Here is a 16486-nt window from a genome sequence, read left to right on the forward strand (position 1 = left end):
TAACTTAATTAAAGATAAACGGCTCGTTTTTTGTCTGTTGGGTGTAGCGACCACGTTTTTTGCTTTTAATTAAATGTCAAATCAATTTTTTTTTTAAACTAAAGCGTGTTTTTTCCAACTGTTATCAGGTCGCCGTATCCTAAATTTTCGTTTAAAATATTTTTCAATCTTCGCTACCGTAATCCAATATACAAATCTAGTTATTACTATTTTACCAGGGCGATACCACCATGCACTCATTCGAGGTCTCGCCGACCGAACCTCACCTACATCAACTAAACACCTTCACTTCAGATAAAATGCATCAAGGGAATTGTTCACCCTATACTTAAGCATAGGGAGTCGGTATTATGTTTCTATTTTCGTTTCTCAGGCGTGTATAATGTTTCTAATTCAAAGATAAAGTTTCTAGAAACATAATCCAGAAACATAATCCCTGGAATCGAAACCTAATACCTTGGTTGAATTATGTTTCCGAAACAAAATCCAGAAACATAAGGTTTTAGCAAAATTAATACATAATGTTTCCGAAACTTAAGTACAAAAAAATTTCATTAGGTGGCAACAAAGAGCATATTTTTTCGCATTTTTAAAACTGAACAGTTTCGATACCCTAGAAACATAATAATGTTTCTAAAAATGGTATTATGTTTCCGAAACATAATACAACACTAGAAACATAATAATGTTTCTGAAATGGTATTATGTTTCCGAAACCTAATACAACACCAGAAACATAATAATGTTTCTGAAATGACATTATGTTTCCGAAACCTAATACAACACCAGAAACATAATAATGTTTCTGAAATGACATTATGTTTCCGAAACCTAATACAACACCAGAAACATAATAATGTTTCTGAAATGGCATTATGTTTCCGAAACCTAATACAACACCAGAAACATAATAATGTTTCTGAAATGGCATTATGTTTCCGAAACCTAAAACAACACCAGAAACATAATAATGTTTCTGAAATGGTATTATGTTTCCGAAACCTAATACAACACCAGAAACATAATAATGTTTCTGAAATGGCATTATGTTTCCGAAACCTAATACAACACCAGAAACATAATAATGTTTCTGAAATGGCATTATGTTTCCGAAACCTAAAACAACACCAGAAACATAATAATGTTTCTGAAATGGCATTATGTTTCCGAAACCTAATACAACACCAGAAACATAATATGTTTCTGAAATGGCATTATGTTTCCGAAACATAATACAACACCAGAAACTAGAAACATAATAATGTTTCTGAAATGGTATTATGTTTCCGAAACATTATTATCACACTAGAAACATAATAATGTTTCTGAAATTGTACATATTATGTTTCCGAAACATTATTACCATACTAGAAACATAATAATGTTTCTGAATAGTATTATGTTTCTGAAACTTTCGTCTGCGCCATGTTACAGTGGTTAACGCGCCTGCCTCGGACGTTAAGGTTGCGGGTTGAACGCTTGTAGCTGCTAATAGTGTGGCCGTGTGGGCGTATGGGTTCTTGGGCAAGACACTTAACGACAAATGTTCTCCAACCCAGTGGTCACTAATGAGTAAAACAACCGTGTAATAAGGACTGTCCTTGCTAACATAGTTACCACACCAGAAACAGAATATTGTTTCTGAAAAATTATTATGTTTCCAAGACATTATTACTACAAACCGAAACATTATAATGTTACTAAATATGGGAATATGTTTCTGATTATGTTTGGTGTTCGGAGTATTATTTGTAAGTTTAATAACCTTGCCACTGCCCAAGAATTCAATTATATCCCCTTACACGTGTCGATCACAAAAAAATGAACTTTGTTTAAAGAGCCTAAACACACCCAAATGTACATCGCTTTAATAGATAGAGTGTGTTTTTCTAATTCCAACGACACCTTACTTGTTTTAATCGGTCCTGTATAACCCAAGATATTCCAGCTCAAACACCGTGAAATTCATAAAACTGATTTGAAAGCTGCGTGGCGAAAGAATTTAAAAGTGTACTACGCACGTGACAAAATTGTTGAAGTGTGGCCGCTCTCATTCTGAAAGGCGAGAGGCAGTGTTTTCAGCGAAAAACGAGAGAACAAAAAAACGCATGCTTCGCTTTCACGAATGAATCAGTCACGTGCCTAGTACGTTCCTACGTCACAATCACGGAGCTCGTAGTAAAAATAGGATAGCGCTAGAGATCACTGTTTGAGGACGAATATCTCCGCCTATACTGGTCCAATTTCAAAAAGCAAAGTATTTTTGGAATCAATAAAACGGTCGCTTTTTGAATTTACCACAAAAAATAAAAGTAACGCGGGTTGTTTTTACGCATTTTAAGACTGTAAGTAAACAAAAAAAAACTTTTAAAAGAGTTAACAAGGTTGGGAACCCGGTAGAAATGGTGTCATAAGTGCCTTTACAAACTGAGTATAGGGCGGGAAAGTTTATATTCGATGTTGTTTTAAGTGATTTAACTTTTGTTATATAATTAGTTTATTTTTTAATTCGTTTTTTTTATACCCTTTAACACTTTGTAGTGCTGGTTTTAGTTGCTTAAATTCAAAATACATAAATGTACTGCCACCTAACGAGAAAAATGGTGTCTTATCAAGGAAACTAACGACGGTTTTACAATCTTATATAATACATGCATTCAATATATGTTTACTATTATGCAGTACGATAATCAGTTACATCACAATAACGCCTCTGACGTAATGAATTCGCTTTACTTGCAGGTGTACTACTGGGCTTGCGCAAGATTGTCAATATACTCGTGTCTGTAATGCAACAGCAATGGTTGGTAGGACGCAATACCCTAAAAACACCTAAGTTACAAAAAGCCATTTTTAAAATTTCGATTGTGACGTTTTAATCGACACAAATAGCATTATTTCATGAACAGACCAGACGATCCTACGGAAATGTAAGGCAGTATAGTGATCACGAAAACGTTTTCTGTTTTCTTTACTTGATTACAACTGTTCATCACACAAAAATATTCGTAACATTTTTGTTTTTAAAGAAATTGTGGCGCATATAGTCACTGTATTACCGCATTAACTTAATATCAATTGCACTGAAATAAATTGATTGTTTGATAAAATGATAGAACTTTGCGGTAGCATTACGACACTAATACCAGTACTATAGCTCACTTTCGGCTGTTTTAGAGTCGTTCCAAAGTCATGAGTAATCACACCGAAGTATTATGACGTCACAACTGTGTTACGTAATAATCGACTTCGCCTCCGCACTACTTTTCAAAAAGCTGGTGTCTATATATATTCGTTTCGACTGATATATTTGTACCGGGCGCTATTGCGCATGCGCCGTGACGCTACTGCGCATGCCCTGTAGGTCGGAACTTATATACGGGCTCTAATAAATACGTACCGGCTAAAATACGTTCCTGGGCAAAACGAAACACATTTTGCACCGTTTCAAGGTACATTTGTACCATCTGCACTGTTTCGGCGTCGCTATGTCTAATCACATCAGACATCATGCTGTGCCGATAATTATCATTAATGAAATAAACACTCAAATCACTTCGTTGTTACACTTGACTATGTTAGTATTTTTCTATTATGTAATTGTAAAGCAAAAACAAAGAGTTTAGTTCGAAATTAGCATTGTTTATTTTTGATCACCTGGGGGAAATATTTTGTTTGTATTATACACAGCTGATTTTGTTTATGTAAGTTTACAATGAATGAGAAAGGTATGGTGTTATGTAAGCCATCCTGTTTGAGAAATTTGTTAGTTTTACTAATCTCAAATTATTCTAGGCACAAATAACACTCAACTTAGTTCTGTTGACTTTAAATCAAAAGCTAAAGTTCCAACGTGTAAAAGTCTGCAACGTTTTCAACGGAGGGTGGTAATAAATTTGGACCGGATGGTCATATTGGAGTCGCGGCGCATGCGCAATACAAATATACCAATCGGAACGAATATATCAAGACACCGGCGCCTATATGCACGGAGCTACGGCAGTGTATGACATTACAATTAGGATTGTGACGAAACAGTTATTAGCGGGCAAGACGGTTGTAAAGTGGTTTAGTAATGTAGTTGGTGCTTCTCGCTTAAAGGGCCTAAACACACCCCAAATGTACATCGCTTTAATATATAGAGTGTGTTTTTCTAATTCCAACGACACCTTACTTGTTTTAATCGGTTCAGTATAACCAAAGATACTCCAGCTCAAACACCGTGAAATTCATAAAGCTGATTTGAAAGTTGCATGGCGAAAAAATGAGAAGTGTACTACGAACGTGACAAAACACGTGACAAAATTGTTGAAGCGTGGCCGCTCTCATTCTGAAAGGCGAGAGGCAGTGTTTTCAGCGAAAAACGAGAGAACAAAAAAACGCATGCTTCGCTTTCACGAATGAATCAGTCAGCACGTGCCTATAGTACGTTCCTACGTCACAATCACGGAGCTCGTAGTAAAAATAGGATAGCGCTAGAGATCACTGTTTGAGGACGAATATCTCCGCCTATACTGGACCAATTTCAATAAGCAAAGTTTTTGGAATCAATAAAACGGTCGCTTTTTGAATTTACCACAAAAAATAAAGTAACGCGGGGTGTTTTTACGCATTTTAAACGCGCTCCTGAAAATATGAAAAAAACAAAAAAATAATAATTTAAAATTGGTACGCGCGACTGCCTATTATTAAATATACAATTAGGTCCGTGCATTAACGATAATAAACGAAACAATTTGCCGTCTTTGAGAACGATTTTTTATGTTTCAGAAAATATTTCCGAAACAATATTACCATAAACCGAAACATTATAATGTTACCAGATATGGGATTATGTTTCTGAGTCTGTATGATTATGTTTCCAAAAACTAGACTATGTTTCCGAAACCGTATATAATGAATGAATGTAACTTACTTTACCTTCGCGTGGCCGGAAAACGACAGTCGTTATAACACGGGTGTTCTGTTTCAAACACCAGCATATGTGCCACCTTACGAGTTACCAAGGACGTTACTTTGTGGGTATAATTATTATAATTTTGTTTTACTTTTTTAAGTGTGACTGATAATTTGGACAACCCATTTGTGATCACGGGGAGGACCTTTGGGCCCATTGCCGCTGGGTTGGATGCCGGTGCGCTAACCAAGTGTGCTACAGCGCCGATAATGTTATACAATCGTAATAAGGTTTCTAAATAACTTTATAAAATTATTAATCTTTGTAAATGCAATAATACATATTCAATTAATTAGTTTTTTTACAGCAGTTATTGCACTGTAATACGGCGCACGCATAAAAAACATCATGGCGCATGGGTTAAATGTATTGCGCAAGTGAATATAAAACTGGCGCATGGGTTAAATGTATTGCGCAAGTGAATACGGTTTTGTGGGTCTGTGTCGGGAGTGGATTTTTAACTTTAGCTCACAATAAAAGTTTACAGTATTTTTTATTTAAATTTATTTAATTGGCTGTTACCGGAGCTAGAATCCAAATTCAAGTCTCCGGCTTTCTAGCGGTAATCAGTTTGCCAACGAAACACACCCAAACTTTAACTGAACAGCGCTTAAAGTGAGTGAACAGAAAGAATTTGGTGTTCGTATAGTATTATTTGTAAGTTTAATAACATTGCCACTGCCCCGGAAGTCTTTATTTCTGCACATTTTCTGCTAGGTGGCGCTAACTTCTTATTCGTTGCCATTTATGGGATGTATTCGCTTATTTACTGACAAATTTCTTTTTTATTATTAATTGTACTGCTGCAAAATATATTTTTTCCAGAAATATTTTGTTTCCATGATGATGCGTGGTGGGCACGATTTACTTTTAACGTTTTAGTTTAATCTACATATGCCGTTATAACACTTGTTTAGTGAAGTTATTTGGTTTGGGAAATTTTTCATCACGCACGTCTTGTTGGGTATTTCCTTCTGATTCAAACAGAGATCACCTTGTAGAGTGTAGACGTAGGATTTTCGAAACCCGAGATTATTAACAATGACATTTTTCGTGTATATCCTCTATCCTGGCATCACCGAAACCGGGCTACCGACCGATACGTTTTTTTGATCAAGGAGTTACAGTTGAAGTGGATTTTTTTTTTATAAATTTATGCTTTCTATATGTACTTCATGTACTCTTCGTGTGTGTGCAAACGTATAAGTTACATATATCTGTGGAACGAAAATATTTACTCCCATTAGCGTAGCCTATATGCTATTGTGATAGAAAGTATTTTGTGGTCAGTTTCAGTGGCATTATTTTCCAATAGTTTCAGAGCCGCCTGTGGCCAATAAGTTGATCTGGAGACGCAGTACAAGGTAGTTGGGTTAATTTTAATTTTGGCGGACGAAAAATGGCGAATTATGCATGAAGAATAAAATCACGTGACAGCGACCTGACGTCAGATGATAGGGAAGGACGACATTTGATCATGTTGTAAAACATCGATAATTTCGGCCAACAGAGAGCTGGTTCATGAGAATTGCCCAAGGCTTAAATTATCTTTCAGTCGCGCGAGATAAGTTCTGGTAGTTGTGTTGACAATGCTCTATTAGTCTATTTTAAAATATTTTACTTGGTTTTGTCACGTGACGTCACATCAACCCTCTTGTCAAGTGTTGTGGGTTTATACTTCATTTATCGCTTTTCTGTCGTAGTCTGATCAGTGGGGACACCGAAGAGCAACTTACTGGTGCAATATCTGAATATTAAAATCCCGCGAAACTTTTATGATCGTATAGAGTCATAGACATATGGCCGAAAGCTTATCAAGAAGTCAGCCACAGTGACAAATACATACAAACCTAATTTGATTCATAATAACAAGTACGAAAAAATGTATTCCAATTAAAACTTCTTAAGTCGAGTGTTATGGCTATGTTTACAGCAACACGCAAACTTTTATTTTTACGAGTTCATGGTGTTCATTTTTAGAAAACGATGACTGGCCCAATTCGGGTACCAACAATTAGCCAAAACATTAACAAATTGGCCTTCTTTACATTCGTTTTTTATTTTAGTAACACGCCAATGCATTTGTTTCACTTTTCCATCGTTAAAATTGTTTTTATGCGTATAGTTCCTTTCATTTGCTAAATATGTGCATTTCCGCATGTTCGCTGTGTTATTTTTCATACAAAATGGCGCCCTGCAGCCTGACGTAACAGTAGGTTTGTTAAACGTAACAATGAATCAGGTAAAAACACGTTTTTTCTGGCTTTGCATTGTGGGTAATTTTTTTCAGTTGGGAGGGAATTTAGTTTACAGAAGCTGAGAAGCAAGAGTTTTTATTTTAGTAACACGTCAATACATTTTTTTCACTTTTCCATCGTTAAAATTGTTCTATGCGTATAGTTCCTTTCATTTGCTAAATATGTGCATTTCCGCATGTCCGCTGTGTTATTTTCATACAAAATGGCGCCCTGCTGCCTGACGTAACAGTAGGTATGTTGAACGTAACAATGAATCAGGTAAAAACACGTTTTTCTGGCTTTGCATTGTGGGTAATTTTTTCAGTTAGGAGGGAATTTAGTTTACAGAAGTTGAGAAGCAAGAGTTATTGAATGTGTATGCTGTAAAATAATGTCGTCCGTGTCAAGTTTTTATAATTTAATTACCGATTCTTCCGTGAGTAGTCCAAGTGATGGTGAAGTGGAATCCGTTCATGCCGACTCGTTTGTTTTAGAAAGGTATTTGAATTTGCTGTATATCGAATGCGATTGTTCAGACTCGGTATCACCATTTGTACCTGTTTCCACATTGCATAAGTTTTCTTTTTATTACAGAGATTTAGAAGAAGAAGATTTCAATGAAGTAGTAAGTGAAGATTCAGAAGTGTTAAGTGAAGATAATGAAAATGTTCTTAATTGTACACAAAATAATGTACATTTATTAGGACGAGAACGTAACAGGTACCTTACCTACTACGAGTACTATCTAGTACTGTATTTGTAGTCTGTTGGGCAATCCTTTAGCTGGTGATTAGTAAAATTGTTAGTGTTAAAATGTTCCTTAGGTCTCGCACTGACATGGTGATACCCACTATATAATATTTTTAAAAAAATGTGTCTTTAATTTTTAGTACTAAAACTGAACTTTTATAATGCGCAAAAAGCCAGTTGAATTTTGGTGACATAGGCTATATAATTATATATTATAGACTATATTAGTTTCTCTACTTAAAAAACTTTTGCGCAAGTCTGCTTTTCCCCTTTTTCATAATATATAACTAAGTAGCTCTCCAATGTTTTTATGATTTAGAAGGAAAAAACAGATGCTCCGAGATGTTGTCAAGAATTTTACAACAAGCATTGAAAGGTTACAAAACAAAACTGTTTTAAATTTATGTTTTTTATTTGTTAAATTGTTGTATGTATACAGTGGCACATGCAGGGGGAGTGAAATTAAGGGGACCAGCCCCCCTTTTTGATATCAATAAATGGTAACAATTCCCTTCAACCATTACAGAAATATAAATTCGCATTCGCGTAATGTGTCCATATGTAATGTGTTAGCTTACTGTGCGTCTTTGGATACTTTAACTTAATTCCAGATAGGTCTAGATAAGATGCCGACGAATTGACATATTAATATGTTTGGGCTCAACAAGCATCCGGTGTAAAATTCCAGAACTCGTTGTTGATTCAAACACACCAGCTTGTGCACTCGTCTGTTAAACGATGCTACGTTACACGTCCGCGAACTCGCCCCCCCCTGTTAAACGATGCTACGTTACACGGCCGCGAACTCGCCCCCTGTTAAACGATGCTACGCTACACCGCAGCGAACTCGTCGTTCGTTAAACGATGCTACGCTACACCGCCGCGAACTCGTCTTTCGTTAAACGATGCTACCTTACACGGCCGCGAACTCGCCCCCTGTTAAACGATGCTACGCTACACCGCCGCGAACTCGTCTTTCGTTAAACGATGCTACCTTACACGGCCGCGAACTCGCCCCCTGTTAAACGATGCTACGCTACACCGCCGCGAACTCGTCTTTCGTTAAACGGTGCTACGTTACACGGCGCGAACTCGTCCCCGGTTAAACGATGCTACGCTACACCGGCGCGAACTCGTCTTTCGTTAAACGATGCTACCTTACACGGCCGCGAACTCGCCCCCTGTTAAACGATGCTACGTTACACGGCGCGAACTCGTCCCCGGTTAAACGATGCTACGCTACACCGCCGCGAACTCGTCTTTCGTTAAACGATGCTACCTTACACGGCCGCGAACTCGCCCCCTGTTAAATGATGCCACGTTACACGGCGCGAACTCGTCCGCGGTTAAACGATGCTACGCTACACCGCCGCGAACTCGTCTTTCGTTAAACGATGCTACCTTACACGGCCGCGAACTCGCCCCCTGTTAAACGATGCTACGCTACACCGCCGCGAACTCGTCTTTCGTTAAACGATGCTACGTTACACGGCGTGAACTCGTCCCCGGTTAAACGATGCTACGTTACACTGCGTGAACTCGTCCCCGGTTAAACGATGCTACGTTACACGGCGCGAACTCGTCCCCGGTTAAACGATGCTACGCTACACCGCCGCGAACTCGTCTTTCGTTAAACGATGCTACGTTACACGGCGTGAACTCGTCTTTCGTTAAACGATGCTACGTTACACGGCGTGAACTCGTCCCCTGTTAAACGATGCTACGTTACACGGCGTGAACTCGTCCCTGGTTAAACGATGCTACGTTACACGGCGTGAACTCGACCCGGTTAAACGATGCTACGTTACACGGCGTGAACTCGTCCCCGGTTAAACGATGCTACGTTACACGGCGTGAACTCGTCCCCGATTAAACGATGCTACGTTACACGGCGTGAACTTGTCCCCGGTTAAACGATGCTACGTTATACGGCGTGAACTCGTCCCTGGTTAAACAATGCTACGTTACACGGCGTGAACTCGTCCCCGGTTAAACGATGCTACGCTACACCGCGCGAACTCGTCCCCGGTTAAACGATGCTACGTTACACGGCGTGAACTCGTCTTTCGTTAAACGATGCTACGTTACACGGCGTGAACTCGTCCCCGGTTAAACGATGCTACGTTAAACGTCCCCGAACTCGTCCCCGGTTAAACGATGCTACGTTACACGGCGTGAACTCGTCCCCGGTTAAACGATGCTACGCTACACCGCGCGAACTCGTCTTTCGTTAAACGATGCTACGTTACACGGCGTGAACTCGTCTTTCGTTAAACGATGCTACGTTACACGGCGTGAACTCGTCCCCGGTTAAACGATGGTAAGTTCCACGGCGTGAACTCGTTCCCGGTTAAACGATGCTACGTTACACCGCCGCGAACTCGTCTTTCGTTAAACGATGCTACGTTACACGGCGTGAACTCGTCCCCGGTTAAACGATGCTACGTTAAACGTCCCCGAACTCGTCCCCGGTTAAACGATGCTACGTTACACGGCGTGAACTCGTCCCCCGTTAAACGATTCTACGTTAAACGTCCCGTCCCCGAACTCCCGGTTAAACGATCGATCTCGTCCCTCGTTAAACGATGGTAGGTTACAGGTCCGCCAACTGGTCCCCAGTTAAAATATGATACTTGACACAGCCGCGAACTCGTCCTAGGTTAAAATATGCTACGTTACACAGCCGCCAACTCCTCCCTGGTTAAACGATCCTGAGAGGCCGCGAACTCGTCCCCCCCAACCCCCCCTCTTTATTTCCGTCTGGGTGCGCCACTGTATGTATATTCTAATTCAATATTTATTATTCCATAGCCATGGCTTTGCAATAAGTGTACTTGCCTCGTGGCTAAAGCAGGTTGGGTTTAAGACTGGAGTCTGGAAGTTCAATTATTTATATCTAACATTCTAATGTTATATACATTGTCTATGGGCATCTAGTTTATTAAGAAGAATATCTAAATGTGCAACATAGTATATACTACTGCAATACGAATATTATCTGAGCATTGCAAATTAATGTATAGGCAGTAAATCAGTTTAATACTATGTTTTTCCTTTTAATAATTAATATCAACCCTGCATCATGGTTGGTTAATAAACAATAATTTCTCTTTACAGGATATTTAGTGATCAGCCAACCTGTTCTGGAACCAGCTCGAAGTATGTGTTTAAATATTTAGTTATATTCTTGTTTGTGATGTAATAATCGTAATAGGTTATCAAAGGTATTATGGTGCAAATAATCGTTACATTATCCACGATGAACATGCATAAAAATTGCACCAATGTTTCATCTGTTTATACCAATTAAGACACGTCTTTTTAACAATATATATTGATATATTATATTCTTTTTATTAAAATGGGTATTATTGTCCACAAGCAAACCCAATAAAGCTCGAGTTTTTAACGCATTTTTGAATCACCTACTTTATTTGTGCAATAGTTTGTTATGTTACATATGCTATGTTTCAGTGCAACTTCTTCCCCATTATCAACCAAAAGTAGTACACCGTTATCCACCAAAAGTAGTACAATATTAAAAACTGGAAAGATTTCGAAATCTGGCAGGTAAGATGATATTTTTCAAATGTATGTGTATTTCTGATAATCTGATTATAAAAGTTAATTAAGGTTCTAAATTTCTGGGTCGAACCAAAAGTTTTAACTTTTTTTTAAGTGTTTTATATTTTAAGTATAAATGGACCAAAAAAGCAACACTTATCGCAATTTATTCTTTTGCATTCCATCTAAAGTGTAACCGATGGGTAGGCTAATCTTTAGTAAAACCAGTAAAATCAGTTACTAGTGAAAATTTGAATGTCAAAATGTTTCTTAGGCCTTACTGGTTAATGATGCTGGCACCTAATTTTAATAATCCATGGAAGGCAATTCGCCTATGATCCACAATTCCTATCGGTTTATGGAATGGTACATCCTTAACATACACATTAAATTATTTTTATCTCAGTAAGTGCTAGAGGCAACCTGCAATGCAATGCTTGTTAAGTTTGGCTGCAATGTTGTGTTTACTGAAAGTGCAAAAATCAAAACCTAAATATTTCTATTATTATTTTAAGTGTGTCTGCTGGCTTTATGATTTTGTGTTCACAGACTAATCTTTTTTCATTCCAGACGCCAAAGAAAATGTCCCTACTGCTCCAAAATGTTTTATAATGTAACAACACACTATAACAATCACCATAAAGATTTGCCAAAAAGCAAGCTTCTCTATGACTCTGAGTTAAAACTTCAAAAACAGGGAAACTATAAAGATTTTAATGGATATGAGTGCAGCATATGTCACCTTGTAGTAAAGTGTTTAAAAAGGCACTGCATTAAAGCTCATCCAGACATTGATATAAAAGGCACTCAGTTTCAAAATATGTTGGTCGATTGCAATACTGAAACTTCACAGTACAACAAAATTTTATTAATGTACGAGAGACATTTACAAGATATTGGGGTTGGAAAAAGAAATCCAGTCAATGCAGATACAGCTAAAACATATATGAATCAGGTTAAAAAGATGATTCAAAATCCTAGTGAAATACAAGACCCCAAGCGCATTTTTATCAATATTGAAAAGAGCATTGTTGGTGATGGCCGAGATGGAACAAAATATGCGTACCTGGCTACATTAAAAAACTTTTTGGAGTTTGTAGACTTGGAATATCCAATGTACATGAGTGAGAGTGTTCATAAACTAATAAAGTACACAGTTTCTTGGTTGAGTCGACAAAGAGCACGGAAAGAAAAAAGGCAAAACATTGTCAAACAGCACTCTAGAAAAAAGTTGAGTGGTTTGCCACAGCCCTACCGGGCAATTTTAGAGTATGAGCAAAATCATGGAATGACCATAGCTGAGTTACGCAGAAGTGAAGTTGGCAGTTTGTCGAAATCAGAAGTTCAAGAATTATGTGGTGATGTTTTTTTAAGAGTCGTTTGTCGAGCTGGTTGTCGACCATCTGTGCTAACCGGAGTCACAATCGAAGAGTTAGATTCAGCAGAAAAAACATCGAAAGGAAATTATAGTATATACGTTAAAGACCAAAAGTTAAAAAATGAACATGCCTGTTTAGTGCTAAGTGTTGAGGAATTGCACGATATGAGGACTACCTCAAATCATTTATGGGCAACAAAAAAACAAAAATCAACCAAGTTAGATAAAGTGTTTCCTTCAATAAGTTGTAACAGAAAAATGGAGTCAACAGAATTTAATAGATATTGGAAGAAAACAAGCAGTCAAGTATTTCATTCAACAAACAAGGATATAACAGTAACAGATGTCCGGAAGTTAATTACGATGGTTGCAAGTAAACAATCGAAATCCGCTCAAATTGCCATTGCTAGGTCTAAAGGTCACTCAATTGCTGTAGCTCATAAGGTGTATGACATTTCGCATCCGCATGAGCTTGTGGAACAGGGTCGTACAACATTGCAACAGTTAGCAAATGGTTAGAATTCATCCATATTTATAACATACATAAATGCCATATTTCTTTAATTTATTATAAAGCCACATTTCATAAATAATCCTTTTATTAACAACTAAAAATAACATAAACGTTGTAGCTTTCCAAATTCCTTATTTTAAAATTATTTTGCAGATGAAAAGTGTAATGAGCATGATTCTAGTTCAGCTGAGGAAGAGAGAGGTGTTAGACTGCCTGATCCCAATTCTGCTGAGGAAGAGAGAGGTGCTGGACTGCCTGATCCCAATTCTGCTGAGGAAGAGAGAGGTGCTGGACTGCCTGATCCCAATTCTGCTGAGGAAGAGAGAGGTGCTGGACTGCCTGATCCCAATTCTGCTGAGGAAGAAAGAGGTGTTACACTGACTGATTCTGATCCGACTGCGGTAGATAAAGAGACTGATCTTGTGTGTGCTGACTTAAGTAAGTTATGTTGTACTTTTACTTTGTATATTTAAATGAGTAGTTTAAATTCTGGACTTAATTTTTACATAACATAAACGTCAAGCAGGTAACTGTTTTTTATGTGAAAATGAAATGCTGACATTTATTTTGCAGATAAAGATGAAAAGTTTATTCGGGTTGCATTTTCGGATGATGCTGAAGTAATAGATATTTACCGTGTGCGGGATTTAAAAACAAAAAATGGGAAACGCATCAAGCAGTTTAATGAAATTAAGATGGAAGAAGAATGCAAAGCGAGGTGGCCCGCAGACAACCTTTTTTATCCAGCTCGACGTGTTGTGACAACTTGTGAGTGGTATTTATGGATAATTTGTCTGTTTTATTTTGCATATACATTTAAATGTATGCTCATATCTTGTCTGTTTTTTTAACACATGCTTTTCTATCTTTTGCATGTTTACTCATTTGAATTTAATTTTAGTGGTTCAGGTTTTGTCTTTGTTCACCTGATTAATAGTTGTCCCTTTTAACACAAAGTATTCTTTTTTATTAACGTCTTCAGATATACTTAACTATGTATTATTTTACAGGGTCCCCATGCAAACAAGTGCGTTCTGATGATGAGTTTGTAGCTGAATCTCCATTTAAGCGAAAAAGAAAGAAGAAGCTGTTATATTAATTGCCTTGTTTAATTTACTGTATAAAGACTAGACTGTATATTTTACTGCATTGTTTTTACGATTGGGATTATACACTGGAGCCTGACTGACATTGTTTTTTTCAATATGATGTGATACTAATATTATACAAATTTAAGTTGCATATAACCAATATTTGGTTGCTCTAATCAATATTTATAAACTAATTGATAGTAACTTAGGTTTATAAACTAGGTAATGTTTGCGGACCAGTTTGCTTTTTGAATTTATAATGATGAATGTTTTTTCGTTTGTCTGGTTAACTCACAGCAATATTAATGCCCCTCTTCTGAGTAATCGTCAAATTAGCAAAAACGCTACTATCAGTCATGCTCTAGTATGGGTTGTATAATTCTACCGCCTTGTATTTTTAGAGATTTCTTCGACTATATTTCTACCTCATGCTTGTAATGCATCCATTAACCATATTTGTACCGCATTGTGTTTTATGGGGTCCATAGACTATATTTGTACTGTATTGTGTTTTAATGGGTCCGTAGACTATATTTGTACTGAATTGTGTTTTTTAATGGGTCCATAGACTATATTTGTACTGTATTTTGTTTTATTGGGTCCATAGACTATATTTGTACTGTATTGTGTTTTTTAATGGGTCCATAGACTATATTTCTACTGTGTTGTGTTTTATTGGGTCCCTATATTTCTACTGTATTGTGTTTTAATGGGTCCATAGACTATATTTGTACTGTATTGTGTTTTAATGGGTCCATAGACTATATTTCTACTGCATTGTGTTTTAATGGGTCCATAGACTATATTTGTACTGTATTGTGTTTTTTAATGGGTCCATAGACTATATTTGTACTGTATTTTGTTTTATTGGGTCCATAGACTATATTTGTACTGTATTGTGTGTTTTAATGGCTCCGTAGACTATATTTCTACTGTGTTGTGTTTTATTGGGTCCCTATATTTCTACTGTATTGTGTTTTAATGGGTCCCTATATTTCTACTGTATTGTGTTTTAATGGGTCCATAGACTATATTTGTACCGCATTGTGTTTTATGGGGTCCATAGATTATATTTCTACTGTATTGTTTTTAATGGGTCCATAGACTATATTTGTACTGCATTGTGTTTTTTTAATGGGTCCATAGACTATATTTGTACCGCATTGTTTTTAATGGGTCCATAGACTATATTTGTACTGTATTGTGTTTTATTGGGTCCATAGACTATATTTGTACTGTATTGTGTTTTAATGGGTCCCTATATTTGTACTGCATTGTGTTTTATGGGGTCCATAGATTATATTTCTACTGTATTGTTTTTATGGGGTCCGTAGACTATATTTGTACTGTTTTGTGTTTTATTGGGTCCATAGACTATATTTCTACCGCATTGTGTTTTAATGGGTCCATAGATTATATTTCTACCGCATTGTGTTTTAATGGGTCCATAGACTATATTTGTACTGTATTGTGTTTTTTAATGGGTCCATAGACTATATTTGTACCGCATTGTGTTTTAATGGGTCCATAGACTATATTTGTACTGCATTGTGTTTTTTTAATGGGTCCATAGACTATATTTGTACCGCATTGTGTTTTAATGGGTCCATAGACTATATTTGTACTGCATTGTGTTTTTTTAATGGGTCCATAGACTATATTTGTACCGCATTGTGTTTTAATGGGTCCATAGATTATATTTCTACCGCATTGTGTTTTAATGGGTCCATAGACTATATTTGTACTGCATTGTGTTTTAATGGGTCCATAGACTATATTTCTACTGTATTGTGTTTTATTGGGTCCATAGACTATATTTGTACTGTATTGTGTTTTAATGGGTCCATAGACTATATTTCTATTATATTGTATTGAAGTGTATATAATAATGTGCTTTTATAGGTTCATAAACTGTTAAATTGACTTTCGTTTCAACAATAAAGCTGAATACATGACTAGCTCGTTGATTAACTATCATAATATACACATTGTTGT

At 36.9% G+C, this 16486-nt stretch overlaps 2 protein-coding genes across 4 annotated transcripts in view; both read left to right on the forward strand.

Annotated features, from left to right (window-relative positions):
• Positions 1–16486, forward strand: part of LOC149740384 (coronin-7-like) — a 57018-nt gene that overhangs the window by 37896 nt on the left and 2636 nt on the right. Inside the window, exon 19 of the mRNA XM_089871706.1 lies at positions 219–307. Coding sequence (XP_089727832.1) covers positions 219–307 — 89 coding nt within the window. The remainder of the gene's footprint in view (positions 1–218; positions 308–16486) is intronic.
• Positions 7499–16446, forward strand: LOC149740386 (uncharacterized). Of its 3 annotated transcripts, none has more exons than XM_089871713.1 (9): positions 7499–7692; positions 7789–7914; positions 8264–8320; positions 11062–11103; positions 11419–11514; positions 12079–13400; positions 13554–13838; positions 13974–14168; positions 14411–16446. In XM_089871713.1, exons 1-9 carry the CDS (start codon positions 7586–7588, stop codon positions 14497–14499), a joined length of 2319 nt encoding a protein of 772 aa, XP_089727839.1. In that variant the 5' UTR covers positions 7499–7585; the 3' UTR covers positions 14500–16446. The 3 variants fall into 3 exon arrangements, with proteins under 3 accessions (XP_089727839.1, XP_089727840.1, XP_089727838.1); XM_089871714.1 differs by having other exon boundaries at positions 8267–8320; XM_089871712.1 differs by having other exon boundaries at positions 7586–7914.

This window comes from Ciona robusta, chromosome 2, assembly GCF_009617815.1.
Source record: "Ciona robusta chromosome 2, ASM961781v2".
Taxonomy (NCBI): domain Eukaryota; kingdom Metazoa; phylum Chordata; class Ascidiacea; order Phlebobranchia; family Cionidae; genus Ciona; species Ciona robusta.

Excerpts from the sequence above, each read along its gene's own strand:
- LOC149740386 (XM_089871712.1), top strand. The coding sequence starts at position 7,586 with ATGTCGTCCGTGTCAAGTTTTTATAATTTAATTACCGATTCTTCCGTG. Across the intron at positions 11,515-12,078 it reads AAGATTTCGAAATCTGGCAG|ACGCCAAAGAAAATGTCCCT; the intron begins GTAAGATGATAT and ends TTTTCATTCCAG. Across the intron at positions 14,169-14,410 it reads TCGACGTGTTGTGACAACTT|GGTCCCCATGCAAACAAGTG; the intron begins GTGAGTGGTATT and ends ATTATTTTACAG.